At 33.5% G+C, this 23,317-nt stretch overlaps 4 protein-coding genes and 1 pseudogene across 4 annotated transcripts; 3 read left to right on the top strand and 2 right to left on the bottom strand.

Annotated features, from left to right (window-relative positions):
- Positions 1-61: 61 nt before the first annotated feature.
- Positions 62-1,059, top strand: LOC103864151 (annotated as a pseudogene).
- A 1,100-nt stretch (positions 1,060-2,159) lies between these two features.
- On the top strand, positions 2,160-2,642 carry LOC103864150 (calcium-binding protein CML24). The gene has a single exon (XM_009141914.3). It carries the CDS (start codon positions 2,160-2,162, stop codon positions 2,640-2,642), a length of 483 nt encoding a protein of 160 aa, XP_009140162.1.
- LOC103864149 (BTB/POZ domain-containing protein At1g30440) lies at positions 2,641-10,375 on the top strand. Its single transcript, XM_009141912.3, has 4 exons — positions 2,641-4,534; positions 4,642-4,711; positions 5,087-6,310; positions 6,772-10,375. The coding sequence occupies exons 1-4, from the start codon at positions 4,461-4,463 to the stop codon at positions 7,345-7,347; spliced, it is 1,944 nt and encodes a 647-aa protein (XP_009140160.1). The 5' UTR covers positions 2,641-4,460; the 3' UTR covers positions 7,348-10,375.
- A 612-nt stretch (positions 10,376-10,987) lies between these two features.
- Positions 10,988-12,782, bottom strand: LOC103864148 (protein C2-DOMAIN ABA-RELATED 1). Its single transcript, XM_009141911.3, has 3 exons — positions 12,553-12,782; positions 11,541-11,636; positions 10,988-11,454 (listed from the first exon to the last, which is right to left on the bottom strand). The coding sequence occupies exons 1-3, from the start codon at positions 12,661-12,663 to the stop codon at positions 11,155-11,157; spliced, it is 507 nt and encodes a 168-aa protein (XP_009140159.1). The 5' UTR covers positions 12,664-12,782; the 3' UTR covers positions 10,988-11,154.
- On the bottom strand, positions 10,988-23,286 carry LOC103864147 (U-box domain-containing protein 21). The gene is made up of 3 exons (XM_033290063.1): positions 12,553-23,286; positions 11,541-11,636; positions 10,988-11,454 (listed from the first exon to the last, which is right to left on the bottom strand). The coding sequence occupies exon 1, from the start codon at positions 16,685-16,687 to the stop codon at positions 15,371-15,373; it is 1,317 nt and encodes a 438-aa protein (XP_033145954.1). The 5' UTR covers positions 16,688-23,286; the 3' UTR covers positions 10,988-11,454; positions 11,541-11,636; positions 12,553-15,370.
- Positions 23,287-23,317: the final 31 nt, after the last annotated feature.

Genomic DNA, 23,317 nt, shown 5'->3' with positions numbered 1-23,317 from the left:
TAGGAACTTTGTGTTAGAGAGGGACGACTCAGAATCCCAAATAAAATAAAAAGCAAAGCAAAGGGAGAAGAAAGCAGGGAGCAATGGCGGACCAGCTGACAGACGAGCAGATATCCGAATTCAAGGAAGCCTTTAGCCTCTTCCTCCCACATTTCTTCTATTTCTCTGATCCCTAATTGCTGGGATCGATTGTAGAACGCAGATTACGTTTCTCTGAGTCAATAATCTCTTCCCATTTGCTGTGTCTGATCCTTGGAAATTTTCTACGCTTCTCGATCTTCAGCTTAATCGCTTATTGTTTTAGCTTCGATCTGGATTTTGTGTCTTTGAATCTTTCTTCCCTCTGTAATCATTTTTGAGTTTTCTTTATTATGGTCACTTATTCATCGAGGATGTACGTTTTTAAGCTTAATTTTCCACTTTGTGTAGATTTATAACTCTTAAAGAGATGATATAAGCAAGTTATTGTGTTATTATTTTATCTGTAATGCCTTCTGAATTGTTCTTTACACAGGTTGCATCACTACCAAAGAGCTGGGAACAGTTATGCGTTCTCTGGGACAAAACCCAACCGAGGCTGAGCTCCAGGACATGATCAACGAGGTTGACGCCGATGGAAACGGAACCATCGACTTCCCCGAGTTCCTGAACCTGATGGCTAAGAAGATGAAGGACACTGACTCAGAGGAAGAGCTCAAAGAAGCATTCAGGGTTTTCGACAAAGACCAGAACGGTTTCATCTCCGCTGCTGAGCTGCGCCATGTTATGACCAATCTCGGTGAGAAGCTGACTGATGAGGAAGTCGAGGAGATGGTCCGTGAGGCTGATGTTGATGGAGATGGTCAGATAAACTATGAGGAGTTTGTCAAGATTATGATGGCTAAGTGATGGATGATGATGATGACCTTTTTTCTAATGCCTCTTAGGACATTTGCATGATTGGTTTAGATATTGGGTATAATAAATAGACAGAGAGAGATTTGAGGCAGAACAATATTTGCTCTTTGGTTTATGATTTTATGGTATGGAAAACAATTATATTGGTTTGAGAAAGCTAAACTGCGTGCGTGTTCAGTAAAGGACTAAAGGGAAGGTAGCGTAAGCAAATGTTTTTCTACCGTCCGTTCCATTACTCCTGTACGATTACTTCCAAGCCACTTATGAAAACGCGTCCAATCAAGATCTTAGTTTTCATAAGACAAATAGGTGGCCATGGAAATTTTTTTTGTTTTATTTTTGGGTACAAAGTGCTTTTGACAATTGGCAAGAACAAAAAAAAGATTCGTATAAAGTGGAGTTGTATATTGGCATTGTGGCATCTGAGGATGAGATAGAAAATGAAAAAAAATTAACTTCATCTCATGAAAAGTTTTCAATAAGATTAAGGGTTGGTCCACACTTCTTGAAATTTTCTGTGTATTTAATTTAACATTTGTTTTTGTTTAAAATGGTTTAGTTATATATTTAGTGTGAATCTTTATTTTCGTTTTATTTTATTTTCTTTATTCTTTTCTTTTGGTCAAAATCATTTGATGTTAAAATAATCAACTTCACTCTCATTGTGATAAATAAACTTCATTATTCTATGGTTTAGATTATTCTAATGAAAATTTGTCACATTTATCTTTCATTATGTTTATTTATTTTCGTTTATCTTCTTAGGGTCGAATGCTTCTCATGTTATAATCATTTAAGCCCATTAAATTTTTAATTTAATAAATATTTTAGTGTTAAAAAGTTCTTTTTTTAAATGATTATTTATTTTAAATATCATAATTTATATTATACTGTGCTTGTCTAATATGGAAAAATTTCATCACTCGAATATTTAACATAAATTATAACTACGGCATACATAATTTAATCCATACGCATTTTAAAAAAGGAATATTTTTAAATGTCATGATCTAAATTCTAACAAAGGCAAGAATAGTTAATGCGTTTAGTTAAGGAAAAAATATGCTTTGGCTAGTTGCTTCACTCCCCAGCTCACGCAATCTTAACGCGTTTTTAAAAACGCGTTATTACGTCACTCCCTCATCTCCCTTTATTTATAGATTCCTTAAATCATAAACAAACCATCACCATCGTCTTCTTCTCCACCACACACACACACACACACACACACACGCTTTCGTTACTCAATCAATCTGTTGCAAATGTCGAAGAGCAACGGAGCTCGCAGCTGTCTAGGCTCGATGGACGACATCCGCCGAGTCTTCCAGCGCTTCGACAAAAACGGCGACGGGAAAATCTCCGTCGACGAGCTCAAGGAAGTGATCCGCGCGCTCAGCCCCACCGCGTCGCCGGAGGAGACGGTGAAGATGATGAAACAGTTCGATCTCGACGGGAACGGATTCATCGACATGGACGAGTTCGTCTCTCTTTTCCAGATCGGAGTGAACCAAGGCGGAGGAGGAGGAGGAAACAGCAAGAACGATCTGAAGGAAGCGTTCGAGCTGTACGATCTGGACGGGAACGGGCGGATCTCGGCGAAGGAGCTTCACTCGGTGATGAAGAATCTGGGGGAGAAGTGCTCTGTTCAGGATTGCAGGAAGATGATTAGCAAAGTTGATACTGATGGTGACGGTTGCGTTAACTTCGAGGAGTTTAAGCTGATGATGAACAACGGCGGCGCTTGATGATCGTGTTTTAGGGATTGTGTTTGTATAGAGGGAAGCTAGAAAGTTCTGTTAATGTTCTCTGTTTAGTGACGGCGATTTATATTTTAGACTGCTTTCGTTCGAAGTTTTTGTTTGACTCATGATGACACAAAACTTTAGTGATTGCAAATGTGTAACAACGTCGATCATTTTTCACTTCACTGTTAAGATTGTTCTGATGGGCCTCACTTCTACCTTTTCAATTGCAAATTCAAAGGAATACGTGATGTAACATGTTTAATGAATATAAAACAACATAAATGATCATTAATCAAAGTAGATCCTTGATGTGTAGACCAGAGAGCTATTAGGACTGTTTTTTGATATTCATTTTTTTTATCGTAGCGGCTGATGCAGGGTCTTCTAAAAAGGGCCTAATTATGCTTTACTCAACTAACTCTCTAGTTTCTTTAATAGGTGCACTATTGCAAAAAAAAATAAAAATATATATATAAGGTATTAGTAGGCATGGAACATGAATTATAAGGGGTGCACAGCTTGATTTTTGCCATCTCATACCACAAAGTTTTAATGATTTTATGAATTTGTTATTATTATTTCTAATACTAGTATGGGTGGCATTAACCTGCCTTGGGTATACTTACCTTATTCGTCTCCGAGATTGGGAGACTGCCAGTTTTCTTTACATGATATCAATACAGGATCCAAATGTTGTCTTACCGAGTTGTGACAAAGAATACAGAGAACGAGCTGTTGTAAAGTGGATTGGTACTAGTTATTTAATTATGGTTTAAAAATTTAAGGGGGGCAAATCGCAAATGAACTGTGAATGAGTTATAAATCTTGCCCTCCTTTTTTTTTGTTTGACTATTTTTTTATTGATTAAACACTATAAATGCACCTCTTCTCTTCCAAAAAAACGTTGTGAGCACGCTGACATTGCTGATTCAGAAAGAAAGAGGTGACTTGTGTTATCTTATTATTTCGCTTTTCTCCGTTGATCTGTTTCTTTTTACATTGATTTGGTGACTTGAATGTTGCTCTTAGATCTATATATGTAATCAAGATTAAGAAGCTCTCTGACTTATCATATAACTTGTTGTCATTGACAACCTTTATTGATTTAGTTTGGTTGTTAAGACCAAACACTGGATCATTTCGTTGTTACTTGTTTTGGGCTTCTTTAATTGGAGGATTCAATCCTCGATAGAACCATCTCTACATGATATCTTCCTATCGAAAAGTTTAGATTGGTGATCGTTGAGTTTCGTAAAGACTGAATTTAAATATGTTTTGTGCAGAAAAGATGAAAAACATACATTTGGTTAAGAATCTAAACATTGAATTCAGAAAATTTTGGTTTAAAAATCTAAACATCTAATATAAAGACTTAACGGCCAAGCTGATGTAAAATCTAAACATTTTATTGTTATTTTCATCTTAGATATACGTTTGGTTTTGGATCAATTATACGCTTATTACGCTCCATTGTTTTATAATTGAGAATGTAAATGTCATTAAAATAAAATGTAAGCTATATTTCAAACTTATAAAAGACTTGAGGGTAATTTTAAATTTGCACATAATTTGGGGTATTCTATCAAATAATCTCTAATTTCTATCACGGGTTTTGATAATTTCTGTCTTGCATTGAATTTCTTCACTCTCCTTGTTCATGGCTGATTCTTGAAAATTGTTATTCCTACCATGCCTGCATTATACTCTACTGCTCTTATATATTAGCCAATATTTCTCACAAGCTTAATTAGGGTTTTGATTTTTGTGGATTGATTTGTTTTACGGTTTTGGATAGCTATGGAATTTCCTTATTGAATTATGTTGACAGGAAGTATGGCATGCATGAAGCTGGGATCAAAATCAGATTCATTCAAAAGACAAGGCCAGGATTGGTATATTCACTTTATAGTGTATATTGTTCCCGAGTTCCTTCTAATGGCTCAGACTTGGACTGATGTCTACTGTTGTTTTCTTCGATTTTTTTTTCCAATTATTGCAGGTTTTGCACAACTGGACTTCCAAGTGATATCATCATTGAAGTTGGAGAGATGTCTTTCCATCTCCACAAGGTAAATTTGACTTGACCAAAGCAACTCTCTCTTGTTGAAATACAGTGATATATTACCTTTACCTGGAATGATTATGGCTTTTTAGGGTTTGATTTGCAAGTATTTTTGAATTTTTTCACATACATAAGTTTCTAAAGCACTAAGTCTCTTCTTATCATGCTCGTTTTAAAGAAGATGTTTCTTTCATTTTTTTTGGTGTAGAGAGCGTAACACCTAAACACACTAATATCTTGACTATAAGAAGTTGATGAGTAAATCACTATAATTTCTCAGACCTATATCTAATATCTTACATTATTATTTTATTAAAGCCTCCTCTCTGAGAAAGAATGATGTTGTTATTTACAATTTCTTATAGTTGTTTTTATTGTGTAGTTTCCCTTGCTCTCAAGAAGTGGAGTCATGGAAAGAAGGATTGCTGAGGCGTCTAAAGAAGGGGATGACAAATGTCTCATTCAGATTTCTGATTTTCCTGGCCGAGACAAAACGTTTGAGCTAGTCGCCAAGTTCTGCTATGGTGTGAAGCTTGAACTCACTGCCTCCAACGTTGTATGCCTCAGATGCGCTGCTAAGCATCTCGAAATGACAGAAGAGTATGGGGAAGGAAACCTAATTTCCCAAACCGGAAAGTTTTTCAACCAAGTCGTCTTCAAGAGCTGGAAATATTCTATAAAAGCGCTTCAATGCTGCGATGAGGTCCTCAAGTACGCTGATGAATTCAACATTACCAAGAAATGCATTGAATCATTAGCCATGAGAGCATTGGCAGATCCAAACTCGTTCGTGGAGCATGGTGGTGGGCCCATGCAGAGTCCAGGGGGCAGCGTTTTATGGAACGGGATAAGCACAGGGGCTAGACGTGAAGACACTAGTTCAGATTGGTGGTACGAGGATGCGTCCATGCTTAGTTTTGCTCTTTTTAAGAGACTTATCACACTCATGGATTCCCGAGGAATAAGAGAAGAAATCGTCGCCGGTTCCCTAACCTATTACACCAGAAAATACTTGCCTGTCTTAAAGCGACGTCACAGTGGTAGTTCTTCCATCACACCTTTGAGCTCAGGGAGTAGTGTATTATTGTCTGAAGAAGAGCAGAAACACTTGCTTGAAGAGATCCAGGAGCTTGATCTTCCCTGTATGCAAAAAGGTTTACTTCCGACCAAGTTTTTCGTAGACATGCTTATAATCGCCAAGATTCTGAAAGCTAGTCCGAGTTGCATAGAGAATTTGGAGAAGCGGATAGGGATGCAGCTTGACCAGGCGACGTTGGAAGATCTTGTAATGCCTAGCTTTTCTCATACTATGGAGACTCTATATGACGTTGACTCTGTGCAAAGGATCCTGGACTACTTTCTTAGTAGGGTTCATACTATGCCCGTAGGGGCTAGCTCCTCGTGTTCTTCAGTAGAAGACGGGAATTTAAACGGATCCCCACAGTCAATGGCAGCGGTTGCGAAGCTGATAGATGGGTATCTTGCTGAAGTTGCTCCTGATGTCAATCTCAAGCTTGCAAAGTTCCAAGCTTTAGCCGCTTCGGTTCCTGAATACGCCAGACTCTTAGATGACGGGCTCTATCGTGCAATAGACATCTACCTAAAGGTAGGACTAAACAATATTGATTTACTTTTTAAATGAAAAAATTTTGACCAAATCTCGATTAGAGCGTGTCATCATTCCACATGGGTAATCTTCTCTTTAAGACCATCTGCAACCGTGGATTCGGTAAAGAATCCTTAAAAATTCACTTTTTTATTTTTTTTATTATTATTTATTTTTCAATAAAGAAAAAAAAAAGATAACCAATGGCAAATCACCACTTAACAGCGGGACCCGCAAACAGTGACAATATTTCTCAAGGATTGATCCTTATATAAGGATAAGAAGAGGCTAATCCTTAATATTGTGTGGAACCCATCAAATTTTTTATAATTTTTTACCTAGGTTTTGGAGCTAAGAGGCTCCATTGCAGATGCCCTTATTGTTCCAATTTTGCTAAGGTGGCTATTTTATTTTTTTAACAGAGGCATATTAATTGTTTTTCATCTTTTGATGATTTGTAGCATCATCCGTGGTTAGCGGAAACAGAAAGAGAGGATCTTTGTAGGTTGTTAGACTGCCAAAAGCTCTCTACGGAAGCTTGCACACACGCAGCACAGAACGAGAGGTTGCCTCTAAGAATAATAGTCCAAGTGCTCTTCATCGAGCAACTTCAGCTCAAGGCCTCTGTTGCTGAATGCCTCCCGGTTTTAGGCAGCCTCGATGGCCGGTCAAGAAAGTTAGGAAGCAACGGATTTTCAGGAGAATCAACCAAAGGAGGATGGGAAACCGCAGTAAGGGAGAATCAAGACCTGAAAGTTGGAATGGACAAAATGAGAATGCGGGTTTGCGAGTTAGAGAAAGAATGTTCAAAAATGAGACAGGAGATTGAAAAACTCGATAAGACAACAAAGGGTGGTGGTGCTTCTGGAAGCGGCAGCAAAACGTGGGAAAACGTTTCTAAGAAACTCGGATTCGGTATGAAGCTGAAGTCACATCAAATTGACAGTGCTCAAAAAGTATCCAGCTTAAAGTCTAACAACGAGAATGTGAAGATAGAGAAGCTTAAGGATGTCAAAGAGCGTCAAGGGAAGTATTAGTTCGGAAAGGTCAGAAATGGAAAAAGTTCCATGGATTGATTGTCAAGTTACCGTATTTGGAAATTGGAATTGTTTAGCTTTTAAGAAGAAAAGGAAGCGTTTGTTGTTAAAATGTGTGCATCTTATCTTTCATGACCAATCTATGTTTTTTTAGGTATCTTATTTTTTTGGAACAAAATTTTTGAGGTGGTAAAGAAAATCTCAATTAACCTCCACAATTCTAAATGAAATTATGAAGAGACAATTATATCCTTTGCCCGGTTATACAATGATTTAAAATGCATAATTTTTGAATAACGAGAACATTCAAATTTAGTAGGATCCAATTTCGAAAAAAAGAGTTCATTTCTCTTTCGTAAAAATTGATATAATTGTTTGAGACAACTGAGATAACAACAACTGAAAAAAATTAATAGAATTGGAACAACTAACAAAACTGATACAATTAGTACAACTAAGGTCAATAATACAATTGGGATTGGAAAAAAACATTTGCAAGCATATTTCAAGCTGGTTTGATAGTAAAAACTCCAGATGTTAATTGTGTTTCGGTTCTGTGACTCTTATGTTTGTGTTCAATTTGTGTAACGTTTGGGATGTTCTTTTGTTTAGTAATACTAGAGACGAATGTGATATGCTCAAATATAGTCTGAGCTACTTTACAAATTTATAGGTGCAATAGTAGTAAGTAGGGTCAAATCCACTGAGACTCAAAATCACTCAATAGATATCAAATTTCGAATTAAGTTAAACAAAGAAAAATTTTGTGCAAATAAAAGAGAAATAAAAACGGTTGTAAGGTAGATTAGGAAAAACGCTAGACTTAGGAATATTCTCATGTAAATCAGAATTGCAGATCAAACAATTTGCTAAAAGTTTATGAAGAACAGTTTTGAACTCAAATCACAATATTCAAATTAATCAACTTTCGTTGCAGAGATTACATATGTCTAGATCCTAGAATTATAATGTTTTTTCAAATTTAATAGTTAAGACAAGCATTAAACACATGTTTGATAAGTTCACAAAATCCATAAACCAAATTTCTTTGGAGATAAGTATTTTCCTCTTCTAATATTAAATCAGAAAATCAATCACACTTTCATATCTACCAATTATCCTAAAATCTAAATTTTAGGTTGTCAATCCACAACTAGCATTAGGTTCAATCTAGATGAAGAATAGAAGATTACCGTAACAATTTTATCACTCGAATAATTCATCCTTAAGCATTGAAAAACTCTAAATCTAACAAATAGATTACTCAGACATATTCAATGAAACATAAATCATTACTTAAATAAATTGCATTAAAATAAATAAAGTAAATAAAAAAGTTCGAAATCTTCTCTTTGTGAATTTTGATTTGTCTCTCTAAAAACCTTAAAAAATCTCTCACCCAGTATGAATTCTCATACAATAACTCTTACAAAAAAAACTAAATATGGTCTAAAACACAAAAATAACTTATTTGCAAAAAGCATAAACTTTTGATCAGTCTTAAATTTTTTGAACTTGTTAAAAACTCGTCGAGAAGTGTTGTCTCCGACACCAATGTGTGGTGTTGACCAACACCAATTCCAAAGATACAATCTCGACTTGTTCTTTTCAGCTGCAACTCTTCTTAATGGTCCAAAATGCTTCAAAATTTTCAATTTTGTCGAAAACGTACATGAACCTGCAATGACTCAAAATTACTTGAAAATACCCAAAAGACTTTGATCCACTAAAATATGATATATCAACTCTCTAAACTTAGTTTTTGCTTATCCTCAAATAAAACAGGAGACTAAACATGTAAAAGAAGTTTGAAGAAATGACACTCACATATCTTCTGAACATTATTTTTACCTCAATCAGTGTAAGCCACATCAACTAGTACCAACCTTAGAAAGTATTTCTATGTATTCGACCTCTACTTAACAACCTAACCATTTCAGCCCACAGTTCATAAGAGATATCTAAATTCAGCACTATTGACCTCATTTAAAGAGTTTAAAGTGCAGTCTCATTGAAGAAAAATCGATCACAAGAGACATGGACTCTTACTCATTCAGGTTTCTGATCACATAAATAGTCTTACTTTGGTTTATTTCTTCTCTTTTTTCTCACTTCACTTAGTTTATTTATCCCTACTTTACATGATATCATTTTATTTTTCTATCGATTGAGTTTATTGGACATGCTTCCATGAGATACAAATACTAATGAGGATAACTATTGAGTGTCTGGTTTACTTTTTTCTTATAAGGCTTATCCTTTTAAGTTTTAACCATTGAGTTGTACTGTCTTCAATCAATAACTGAAAGAATGGTAACTAAGGCGTCAATTAGACGATTAGTCCCAAAAAAAGTCATAGTTCCCGACTAACTTTGACGCAATTAAACAACACAATTAACACTCAAAAACAAACACAGCGTTACCAACTACTTCCCCAAGACACAAGTATATATATTTGTTATTTAATAATTATTAAAATAATATTTATATATTTACAAAGTATTAGTACTTTAAAAAACTGTATATTTATATTTTTCGTAAGAAGAGATAGTAAAATTTTATTAGATCGGAATAAGAAAAATAAGTATGAATATCTTTTCAGTTAATTTATTTTAAATATTTAGATATTTAGTTGAATAATTAAATTGTTAAAAAAATATTAAAAATATAGTTAATATAAATGTCTAAATTTGATTTATCACACAATAAACCAATATATTCTTTTTTACACCTTCTTGTTTTAAGACACCCATATCATGAAGATATCGAAATGTTATATTTAGATTTTGACTGGTGTAACTGCAGCTGATACGGTTGCGGGAGTTTGCAGATGCGGGTGGTTGCGGTTTTAAGTAGTTTTAAGAGATTTGTACGACTAGTACTGCGGTTAGAAATTAGTGCGTTTGTGGGATACTTATGACTGACAAACCACCAAATACAATAGCGGTTAAATAATAAATTAATAATATATATATTTTATATAAATATAAAAATATTAAAAACATAATATTATAATAAATATAAAAATTATATTTATAAAATTATGATTTTAAAAAAAATTATAGAAAATATTTTTAAAAAAATTATAATATAAATTAAAATTTAAAAGATATATTTTCGTATTTCTATTACTTCAATTTAATTTTTTTAATTTTTAGTTTTGTATTTATATTGTTTTTAAGAAAAGAAAAAAAATGTATGCTTCAGCAACAGCTCACAAACGCTAGCTGGAACCAACTTTTGAGTTTAAAAAGTTTAGAGCGGTTTGAATCGGTTTAGAACGCTTTGAGTGATTATTACAAAACGCTAACAGCCGTAAAAGTTGTGTTTGTGGGTGGTATCAAAAAAACCAGTCATGCTCTCAGTGCAAGTCCAACAGAAAGATGTTAATGAATATCTAATATTTAAAGAAATTTTTTTTAAAAAAAATAAGAAAGAAAGAGAACTAGCTTTTGGTTGTAATTTTTTTAGAACCTCTCTATCCATATGTCATCAACAAAATACATCACTTTACCATTTGTCCTCGTCCAATGATTAAATGATTTGATTTTATTAAAACTTAATCATGTAATTAAAATATTAATATTTTGTTTTCAGAACTCATGTTTTAGAAAGCTACGGATGAAGTTGCATTAAGTTATTCCTCATGGACTTGCACGCTCTTGGACTCAAATTAGAACAGAAAACACAAAAGAGTTCATTACATAACCAGTTTGAGATCCTTTCACTGACCAGTTTCGAACAACGCCGTAGTTCTAATTTCTAAACCATGTATGCATAAGGGACTAAGGATCGGATCGGATAGACTTAAAAACCCTTTGAACCGGGAACATCAATCCACTCGAGCTGTAGCTCGACCTCTCCACACTCCACGTGCTGGAGTCTAAGGAACATATTCTGCACAAGCTTGTCTTGGTTCAACAAAATATGGCTCTCTTCAGACAAACAGTTTTGTCTGGTCGGTTGTACCTTCATTATTATGGTTCCGTTGGGAAGTTGTCCTTCAAGCTTATGGCGTAGTTTAATGGCTTCAAGATATGGAGCAATGCTAAACTCTGCTTCTCCCATCTTGTCATCCGCTGAGAACAAGTCCTTGTCGTAAACCGTCTGCACATAACAAACAAAATGTTTCATATCTCTAGTAAAACTAGCTTCTAACAGTCATGGTAAAATAAAACGTAAGGATGACTTACAAGTTTAACACTGAGATTTGGATCTGTAACGGAAAGAGTAAGCTCGTCGTTCCATTCGGGGTTTATACTATGTTTGATTACACGGGTTTTAAGCTTCTGTATCAAATAAATAAAACATTAAAACTACATATAGGAGAGGAGAGATTATCAAGGATCAGGAACTATCAAATGTTTTCCAAAAGGAAAAATATCACAAATCATCAACTCAATTATTTCGTGCTGGAGACAGAGTATTTGATGTTGACACAAGAGGAGAGATTGGTGGCTTTAATGTAAAAGAGGACCAATATTCCTACATAATTCAATAGATCATCTGTACAAGGACCCACACAAACATGAACATGATCATATTCTTCTTCTCCCATTTAACTTTTGTGAAAAAGTCAATTATATATCTCAGCTTTAGCAGAGAAGTTATCACCGCAGGTTTCAATTTTCTTTTTTACATACATATATACTAAATCAAGATTCAAGGAAATTTCACGAATTAGATAAAACTTTGCAAATCTGCCACGATCAAACAAACCAACAAGATTTAGGATCAACCCGATTACTGATAACTATACCCTGATGACTCAAAACCTTAAGTCTCAGTTTTTGGTGATTTATGCAAGAGATATATAACAAGGACATGAACATGATCATAAAGTCTTCTTCTCCAGTTAAACTTGTAAGAAAATAATAAATTACATATCTAAGCTTTAGCAGAGAAGGTATGACCACAGGTTTCTGGTTTCCTTTGTATTTTATATTAGGCTAAGACACCGTCACTCTTCATACATATATACTGAATAAAGATTCAGAGACCTTGTAAAAATTAGATAAAACTCTCCGAATCTGACTTGATCAAACAAACTAATAAAGCTTTGAAACACCATTAATATTAACTAAACTATGTCTAATTTAAAATCTAAAATCTCTGTTCTTGGTGTCTTATGTTGGAGATCTGACATGAAAAAAAAAGATCAAATAGTCCGCTGTCAAATCTCAAAACACAAAATCGATATTTTACCTGTTTTCCTGAGTAAAAGACGATGTAAGGATCGCTGCTTGAGGTATCTCTAATGGCGAGATTCACACCTCTCTTCACATGAATTCTCAGAAGACCCAGTATATTCTCCATTTTTGGATCAATTGCAAGATGCAAGGTTGGTTTCTTGTACGAAACTGTGCTTTTGGACTTTGGAAAGCTGTGATGAATGTTTTCTTTTTTTTGTATTATATATAGGAAAGAAGTCTCAGTTGGTTTAGGGCTAACTAGTTGAAAGGCAGCGGTCACTGATGCGGGGTTGCCAAAGAAGTGGATGGTTGCTTTTTCTTGTGTCATTAAACTCGTACAGCTGTTGATTATGAAATACTATAGCTGTTTAACCATAAATTATCAATACTAACACATTATAATATTATAAAAATCAAAACATACAATTATGATAAAATATTATAATTATTAATATAATATAATTAATAAAATAATACATTTATTTATTTTTTATTTTATTTAGTGGGGATGTTATAATTTCAAAAAAAATTGTTTTGAAGATTTACATTGGAATTTTTAATTTATACATGTACATATCATTGCATATGTATATATATTAATGTTTTAATGTTTTAAAATTATAGTAAATATTCTTCGTTTAAATTTTTTATAAAATAGATTATAATAATATTTGTGAATTTAAATTAAAATATAAAATGTATGTGTATTTTTATTTTTAATATTTCAGTTTTAAGATTTTAATCTAAAATTTAATATATTTTAAAAATATTTGTATATTTATTTATCCAACCACAATCGTTAGCGGAAACTACTTTTTGATTTTAAAAGGTTTGGAGTGCTTTGAAGCGATATATAACATTTTTTGTGATTGTTACAAAACGCCAATAACCGCTACCAACCACAAAAGCTATGTATGCAAGTGCTAGCGGAAAACCAATAAAACCCTTACTAATCAACTAAAGTTATTTTATTATTTGGGTTTGGTTTGGCACATGATTTTTCTAACCAAATACATTTTATTCAGAATATTTAAAATATATGAATTATCTGAAAAAAAACATAATTATCCAAAAATATTTTTATCTTTAATTTATCCGATATTTTATCTGAAAAAAAATTAAATAATCTAATTTTATCTGAAAAATTAAAATTTGAATTATCCGAAAAGAACCGAATTGGACCCAAAATTTTAGTAGATATTAATCAGTTTCTAACATATTTGACCGAACAAAAATTCATAAATAACATAATAGCTCAATGTTTCTAGGACCAAAAATTTGAAATGCCCCCGAACCAAAAGCTGAATACCCAGATCTACGCCATCAAAAAGAAAAATGTTTTTATGATATTCTTTTTCACTTTACATCAAACTGAAACCAATGAAAAACAAATCTAACAGAATTGTTTTTCAAATTTTGGTCACAAAACTCAAGTTTAGTAAAATTAACAAAAACAAGAAAAATATATAAACAATAACAAAATATTAGTTATGACATTAACTTTTTAAATTCATCAAATTTAGGCCAAAGTATTTCAAAAATAAAGGGAATATTACAGAAATTGTTTCCTCTTTGGGTCACCAAAAATTTCGAAAACTCTAATTATCCAAATTACCCGAAAGAATTAAATTACTCAAATATTTATTATTCAGAATATTAAAAAAAATCGATATTTTATCCAAAAAACTAAGGTTTTACTGAATTTTTAAACTGAAACTGAAATAAACCCAAACTTATATCGGAGTAACGGGTTCCTGACAATCATGATCATAAGGATGAATATGACAGGGACAGATACGCAAGAAGTGAAAGTGATAGGTATGGAGCTATGAGACCGTACATAATGAGGGAAGAGCCTATAGATACAAACCGAGTCCTTATGAGCCTCCTAGCAGAGCTGGAGGGCGGTATTCTTCATATGAATGTTGGTAGTTTGTTCGGTTAACGGAGATCAATGCTTTTTGTTTTTGGATTTAAGGACATATCAGAATGCTTTTCTCGAATATTATATGCTTATTCATCACACAAGAAAGAAAAGAACAAGATAAGCATCCAAGTATGATGTAAGAAAACATTTGCATCGTCTGCTCCCATCAAGTAGATAACTTTAGCAGACTGTTGAATGAGACCAAGATCAAGATCAGCTGCCTGAGCAGCGTACAGAAGGAGATAGTTAACAGCAGAGAGTATAGCATCTTTGTCCGTTATGTTGAAAAGCCTAGCGCCAACGGCTGACGTCCCTCAGCGATTTCCTTGAATGTATCAGACCCAGTCCCAAGGTGTTGCAGTCGTAGTTGAAATCTGCAGGTCGACCAATGTATGCTACTTTGGCATTCCAAGCACGGACTGTCTTGCAGATCCCATACCAGTAAACTTTGAAGTAAATAGTACACAATAATTCCAATGAAAGTTATATTTATAATTTCATTTATAGTGAAAGTGGAAACATTCACCTACAAATACATTAGAAGAGAACATAACCTAATTATTAAGGATAGCTTATGCATCACATTAACTCAAACTATCACACTTGAAGCTAACCAGTACCCACGATTCCTCGTTCAATGTTTGTATGGTTATAAGTTGAATCCTAATTTGTCGTTTATGAAAGATAACCTTGGCAACTGTATTTTTAAAGCATTATTGGGTTTTATATAAAATTATTTGTTATTCTTGTTGTCCCTGCAGTCTCTTCCCATTCATTTATGCTTTTTTAGAAAACATTATTTAGATTTTATATAAATTCACAATGGTCTATCTTCTTCATTTTCAAAATGATCATATCTCTGATTTGCAAAGAATGTGGTTGGTCTTTATACAATTTATCTACTTCAAAATGGCTTTTTGAGATACTTAAACTCCATTGAAGAATCAACATCATCACTCATTAGTTTCATCTGTGTGTTCATCATCTTCAACAACTCTGTCGCTTTCTCCTTGGTCTCTTCTCCATACCCAACCTGTAACACCAAAAACATCTTCTGAAACGCTCCCAAACGCACCGCTTCTTCAACCGTGGACGCCTTCCCTGCTTTACACAGCTTCAAAATGGCTGAAACTGAGCTCCCCGTCCCTTGTTCAGAGACCTTAAGAATCTTCTTCACCAAAAGCGGCATCACCAACGCGTTTTTCCTCACTTCCTTTATCCCTTCGCTGGTTTCGCAAACCGCGTCTAGAACCGCCAACGCTTTCTCGCAAACGCTATTCTCACCATCAATGATCATCTCCACCGTTTGATTCACAAGACCGATTTCGAGAAACACAGACGCGATCTCGGGCTTTGCCAAGACCATTTGAGAAACCGCTATCAACGAAGATTTCGTTGCGTTAGAAGAAACCGAATCGCGGATCAGTTTAAAAAACGCTGCCGCGACTCCGTTCTCCTCCGCAAACGCGTGAACTTGCGTTTCTTCCAACGACAGAATCTCCTTCAACAAAAACGCAGCGTTTTCACGAACTGTATCGTCCTTGCTCCTCAAGAAACCCGCGATGCAACGAAACGACGACGCAGACGCCAGTGTCGTTAAACCCTCCCACCCAATAGGAACCATCCACGTCAGCAGAGATAAAATCTTTCCCAAGAGAGACGTTGATTTCTCGTCTGCCGAGAACTTCTCGAAACAATCACACAAAACCAATGCGACGCCGTTTTCGATAATACAATTTCTATTTTTTTCGCTTTCTTTCTCCAACTTCTTAATCCTCCAAATAATCTCCTCGCATTTCTCGTAATCCCCACGCCGCGTAGCAGAGGATAACTTTCTACAGATCTCGTAGACCTCACACGGCATCAAAGGAACACGTGGCGTTGGGATCCGCTCAATCAACGAAGAACCAATCTCCACGCACCATCCTTGGATCATCTTGCGAATCGTGTGGTTCGGGATCTGATCGAAAGTGGTCAAGACCGTGTTCGTGACAGGACACGTGTTGTTCCCTGAATCGATCCATTTTTCGATGCTTGTGCGATCGTAGGTAATGCCTGTGGAGATTATCACCGGATCTTTCATGAGATCGATTGAGATCGGGCATTGAAACTCCGGCGGAATCGTTATATCCGGCTCCGATGTCGATTCCGACCAACTCATTACCGGAGCTATCTTCTTCTTGCTAGCTCCACGTAGTCTCATTCCCCATGTAAAGCCCATCTTGTGTGAAGCAATCTCAACAAAATAAAGATTGAATTTGAGAGATTATAGTTTTCTGAGGGTTTTTTAAAATAATAAAACCATATTTATACTACTATTTTTGCAAGTGGTCGGTCAAAGTTTTACGAGTGAGTACAATGAGCAGAAGTTTATTAGGTCTTAATTTGCAAGCTGTTCGGTCTTAGCAAGGTGAAAAATTTGACCGTTGAACGTTTCAAGGAAGAACAGAACCATGAAGTAGAAAGCAGATCTTCTAGTTCTACGACCCAGATCCATAGACTCGGGCCTTGCACTGGGATACATCATCATAGATGGACAGGTCTTGGCAATGCTAGCATTGACCGTTGCAACTATAACATTCATTTCACGTATAGACTGATTAAATAGATAGATTATCTATTTTTGACTTTACATAATTAGATTCCTTTTTATTTATTTATTACATAGGGTTTTTTATAAAGTATATATAATAACGAATAATTCTTATGCATGCGGTAGATAACTTATTCACTTTTTGGGAATAAATATATGTAGTCTGTTCTGATTTATTGTCGTTTGAATCGGCACGGCATATGCGGAATTATTCTCACAACGTTTCCGGCTCAGTTATGTGGACAATACGCTTTGTCATGTTTAAGTGATTTTTGTCATTGATATATCTATGATCGATATTTGACCCTAACATTCTTACTCATTAATTGTTTGAATTTATTCTACTCTTTATTAGATGTTTCCAAGATTGTGTCCTTACTTATTTTGGCTGCAACTGGAATGCTAAATTTTAGAATAGAATTGTTTGGAATGCATCATTTCACAGAATTACAAAAAATATTTACCAGTTACATGGAAAACTTTTTGAAATCAATTCCACATATTCCAAAAATGGAATAAAACTTAAAAACAAATCCTTTGTAAAATCTTTTCCATTTGTTCCAGATCAAAAATGATCGTGAATGTGTGGGATGATTGGAATTCCAATTCCAAAACAAATTTCAGTTTTTATTCCATTTTGTTTATCATTCCAATTTTTCCCATTCCACATATAATTATTCCTTTTATTCCATGTATTCCTATTAGGAATAACCAGTTACAGCCTTTAACTTTTTCTTGTTGCATCCCTCCCCATGTGATAGAATTTAAGTCAAATTGCCTCACTCTCACGGTCTCTCTTATAACTATTTTAAGAGCCAATACATCAATCTCCGGTTATCCGCTTTTTACATACTCTTAGTATTATCGTAAGTCCCAATTTTTTTATCCAATTTTTTTTAGAATATTTATAAAATTTATTAAAAAAAAAACAAACTTTTGTACATCAAATATAACTCATTTGATTTAACTAATTTTTAGAAATCGAAATAAGCAAGAACTTGAACAGATAAATCCTACACCCTTTAGGCGAGGCATCGTTGCAGTAGAGCTTCAGAGTGTCGATGATCCGTAGCAGAGACCATTAATCACAGTTCTGAATCCCTCTATCTATCATCTTGGCCAAGGAACCTGCGACCATAGGTGTTGCTCTGTGACGTCTATCATTTCGTTCTCTCCAAATAGAGTAAAGAGTGATCTGAAAAGTGTAGCGCAGCAAAATTCTGGATTTTTAATCCAATATTGTGTCAACTATAAGTTGAGAAAGGTCTCCCCAGGCCGTAGTAAACCGAATGCCAAGAAGTCCTCTTGCCAATAGCGACCACACTGTCGCAGGGTAAGCACAATCAAAGAAGATATGCTCACGAGTTTCAGTCTCTTGGTGGCAGAAGATGCATAAAGAACTTATTCCATTGCTCCAAGTAGCCATACGATCACCTGTAAACAGTCTGTTGTGAAAGGCTAACCAGGTACAAAAAGCATACTTTAGGGTCGTTGAATCAACAATTCGAAGTGCTTTTCTTGCGTATTTTTGATAAACCAGTGTTTATATATATGTGTAGAAGGATCTGTTTGGGAAGTAAGAAGCCGCTTTGACATCTCTTCATTTGCAAAGAATTCTCGATGTGAAAACACAAAGACAAAAGTCTGAACATTGAATAAGAAAAAGAGTAGATCTGCAGGATCCCAAATGAATTGGCTTATTATAAAAAAACTTTGTTCTTTGAAACATATATCTCGTCTTTGGTACTGCATGGTTTCGCTCTACAAGAACTTCGAATCATTCTCATGAAGATCATACTTGTCATCATAAATGATCCGTTTGCCCCGAAATGACCCGGCCAAATAGGAAAATCTCAATTCATTAGGCCTTTCGATACAATCAAATAGAAAGTTCCGAAGGTCCGGGATATTTTATCCAATATTTTATCATGTAGTTGTAATAATTTTTGCACGGAGTTCCATCACAAAATGATTAAATGAGCAATGTTCATCACAATACTCAAAAATTTTACTATAATATGATTCTTCTTTTTTCCAACAACGATGTACAATATCCATTTGTGTAGAAAATTCTTGAAACTTAATTTCTCCAGCATTTGAAATATTTTCAGTACATGTTAGAATAGAACGATAAAGTGTAGATGATATAAATATAGCATCATTGATCGTTCATAATCGTTTATAATAAATGGTATAAGAAAAATTGGTGAAAATCATAATGGTATGTATATATATTTAAGAGTTGGTTGAAAAATTGATTCAAAATTTGACAATTGTTAGGATTTTGGCAATTATAAACATAAATAGTAAAATTTTGGAAGTTAAAAAGTTTATTGTTTTTATTCCTTTCACTAAAATATGTTTGAATATATAAACAAGAGCTTAACATAAAATAATGAAAATTACAGAAAAAAACCTTTTCAGTGTCCAAAATAAATGAATAAGTTTTTATTTATGAACCATAAAATGATAAGTTTCAGTATTAAATTTTTAAAATAAACTGATTTCCTACTAAATAACTAATCTTAAGTACTCCATCTGTTTTTGACCAAAAAAAAAAAAAAAGTACTCCATCTGTTTCGTTATGTAAGTTATTTTGCTTAAAAGCACGGATATTAAGAACCTTTAACCTTTTCTGAAGTTGCAATATAAAAAGTTTTTTGCACGCATTCATTTAGTGGAATGTTGTTATTTAGATTGTTTTATTGCTTTGGGCTCTAAAAATATCTTATATTGTGAAATAAATATTTTTTTTTCTAAAACTCCTTACAAACAGAGGGAGTAATTAAGATGAGATTAAAGATCACAAAAATTTTAGCAACTAATAAGACCATGTGCGATGGTTCTTTTGAATTTTTTAATTCAGTTATTGGATTCTTACGGTAAACATGTTGACAAAATCAAAGCGACTACGTTGATTCAAATGGTTTGAATTTTTTCAAACTGGAAAAAAATGTATCCAGATGAGATACATGTCACCATTTAAAAAATGAGTTAAGAAAGAAAAAAAAAAAGATTAAGAGAAAATTACTAGAATCTTATGGAAACGTTAAGATATGACTAAAATAACATACATCTTTTAAAAATTATTAGAATGTTGGTATACTTTTTGTAAATTACAACTAAGACCTTAGTTAGTTTTTTTTAATTGAGATTACTTTTAAACAATGAATTCTTACCACTAATTATTGTATCCACGTTATTAATAATTGTAATTATTTTGATCAAAAAAAAAAGACAATGAATCGTTTTTGTAACTAAACTATGTTAGAAAAAAAATCACAAGTTTCATTGTTTGTCGCTTAAACCCTAATATTTTTAGTCGATATTGTTGTTTTTCGTTCGAAATTCTCGAACTGTCTTCTTTGATAACGTCTTCACCGAAATCGTCTTCTCCGCAAGCGTTTCTACGAAATCTTCTTCGCTACAATAGCCTGAAATCATCTTCTCTGCTGAGTTTTTCGAGTTTGTGGCTGAGTTTTAATTTATGTTGTGGCTGAGTTACTTTTCTTTTATGGCTGGTTTATATATGCAGTTGTGGCTGAGTTATTTCTTCCCAATCTCCAAAACCTAGCTATAAGAAATGTGCATTCCGAGGAGAAAAGACAACTATATTCCAAAAAATACCCAAATTAGTAATTATGGGATGTATTCATTTAAGTTTGTTTGTGATTTGATATCCATATTTGGATAATATAAAAAAACAATTTCCAGATCTAACTAAAAGAGAAGATTGAACAAGAAGAGAACGGAAGAGACGGAAATAAATGACGGACTCAGCAGAGACGACACAAAGGAATTCAATGAAGCTTGGAGACATGGAGGAGTTATCACCGGGATGGTTCAGGAAACCTGTATTTTTGGTTTTCTATGTAAAAACATAACTCACCCATGTATTTTGTATTTTAGTTATGCTATATTTACACAACTCAGTCGTGTCGTTTATATATCTCAGCCGTGTCGTTTATATAACTCAGCCATACCTCAAAAATACCCTAAAATCAGAAAATATATATATAACTCAGCCGTGTCATTTAGATAACTCAGCCATATCGTTTATATAACTCAATCATATCTCAAACATACCCTAAAATAGAAAAACTCAATTCAAATACTTAAAAAAAATTATATTGAAGATCATCTTATCAATATCAAGTGAATATAAATCAACTGAATATGTATAGTTTCTTGAATTTTCAGGTTGAGACTTTAACTTGATCATGAGATATATGTTCTCTTACAATCACTTATACAATTCTTACTTAGAAAACTCCAACTTTAATATTTTCTTAAATCTAAACCTCAAATCCTAAACTATAGAATTATAAAGTTATAAAAATTATAAAGTTTATCTTTGATTATTAAATCTGATATTTTTATTATTTAAAGTTTAAGGTTTAGGTTTAAAGTTTAGGTTTATAGTTTAGAGTTAAACTCAAATTTAATCATTTAAAAAAAATCATTAATTTTTAAATTCCATTTTAAATTTTGATTTAAACCCATAATTACATTCTTTAAATTTAAGCAGTTTTTAAAACAAATTGAAAAGAACTAAATTACAATTTATATTGTTTTTTCATGACCAGTGATTGAATTTAATCTAAGAGTTCAAAATTATCTTTTTGTCTATCCTCACCTTTTTTTTTCATTGGATAATCTTTCTTTTCCAAAGATCACAATTTATGGTCATTGATTAAATGAAATCTAAAGGCCAAAAATCTTCTCTCATTTTCTTACAATCGATGGGACTTAGTCTCTTCATCTCTCTCACTTTAACTCTTTCTTCTTCTGCAAAACGACGAATCCGATGAGAGAGGGAGCAGTAAGATGTCGGGTCGCCATACATGACACTGTAGGAGAGAAAGCTCATTCTTTTACCGACCACGATCAAAACGACAACCACTGCAATAGATCTGTGTCAGATTTTTGAGTTTTTAGATCTATGTTATTTATGCGACTGATTTTTCTCTTGATTCCTAATCTATAGAGTCGTCTTTTTGGTTTATAAATTCAATTTAAGTTTGGATGATGAATCTTGAGCCTGTTATAAGCTTTTTTGGTGGACTTGGTTATAACAAAGCCGTATTGTAACCATAACTCAACATTTGATTACAACAAATTCGTATTGTAACCATAACTCAACATTTGATTATAACAAAGTCGTATTGTAACCATAACTCAACATTTGATTATAACAAAGTCGTATTGTAACCATAAAACTCAGCCATAATGTATGCATAACTCAACCATAATTTGATTATAACTCAACTGTAATGTATGCATAAGTCAGCCGTCAAGTGTAATTTGTTTCGCGACGTTTCGTATTTTGGACGGGAACAAAATCTTTCCATCAACTCTGAACACAATATTAAAACTTTAATATTTTCTTAAATTTGAACCTCAAACCCTAAACTATATAGAGTACCATAACTCAGTCATAATGCATGCATAACTCAACCATAATTTGATTATAACTCAGCTGTAACATATGCATAACTCAGCCGTAAATTATGCATAACTCAGCCGTAACGTATCTGAATGGTATAAGTCAGCTGTAATGTTCCTATAAGTCAGCTGTCAAGTGTAATTTGTTTCTCGACATTTTGTATTTTGGGCGGGAACAAAATCATTCATTCAACTCTGAATACAATATTAAAACTTTAAATATTTTCTTAAATTTGAACCTCAAACCCTAAACTATAGAATAACTATAACCAGCCATAATATATGCATAACTCAACCATAATGTGATTATAACTCAATAGTAAAGTATGCATAACTCATATGTAGTATGCATAAGTCAGCCGTAACGTTCTTATAAGTTAGCCGTCAAGTGTAATATTTTTTTGTGACGTTTCGTATTTTGGGCGGGAACAAAATATGTCATTCAACTCTGAACATAATATTAAAACTTTAATGTTTTCTTAAATTTGAACATCAAACCCTAAACTATAGAGTAACCATAACTCAGCCATAACGCACGATGTTTTGTATTTTGGGCGGAAACAAAATCATTCCTTCAACTCTGAAAACAATATTAAAACTTTAAATATTTTTTTAAAATTGAACCTCAAACCCTAAACTATAGAGTGACATAACTCAGCCAAAACATATGAATAACTCAACCATAATTTGATTATAACTCAGCCGTAAAATATGCATAACTCAGTCATAGTATGCATAAGTCAGTAGTAATGTTCTTATAATCAGCCGTAACGTTCCTATAAGTCAGTCGTCAAGTGTAATTTTTTTTGCGAT

The sequence above is a fragment of the Brassica rapa genome, chromosome A04, assembly GCF_000309985.2.
Source record: "Brassica rapa cultivar Chiifu-401-42 chromosome A04, CAAS_Brap_v3.01, whole genome shotgun sequence".
Classification (NCBI taxonomy): domain Eukaryota; kingdom Viridiplantae; phylum Streptophyta; class Magnoliopsida; order Brassicales; family Brassicaceae; genus Brassica; species Brassica rapa.
This window is presented reverse-complemented; position numbering and strand designations above follow the sequence as displayed.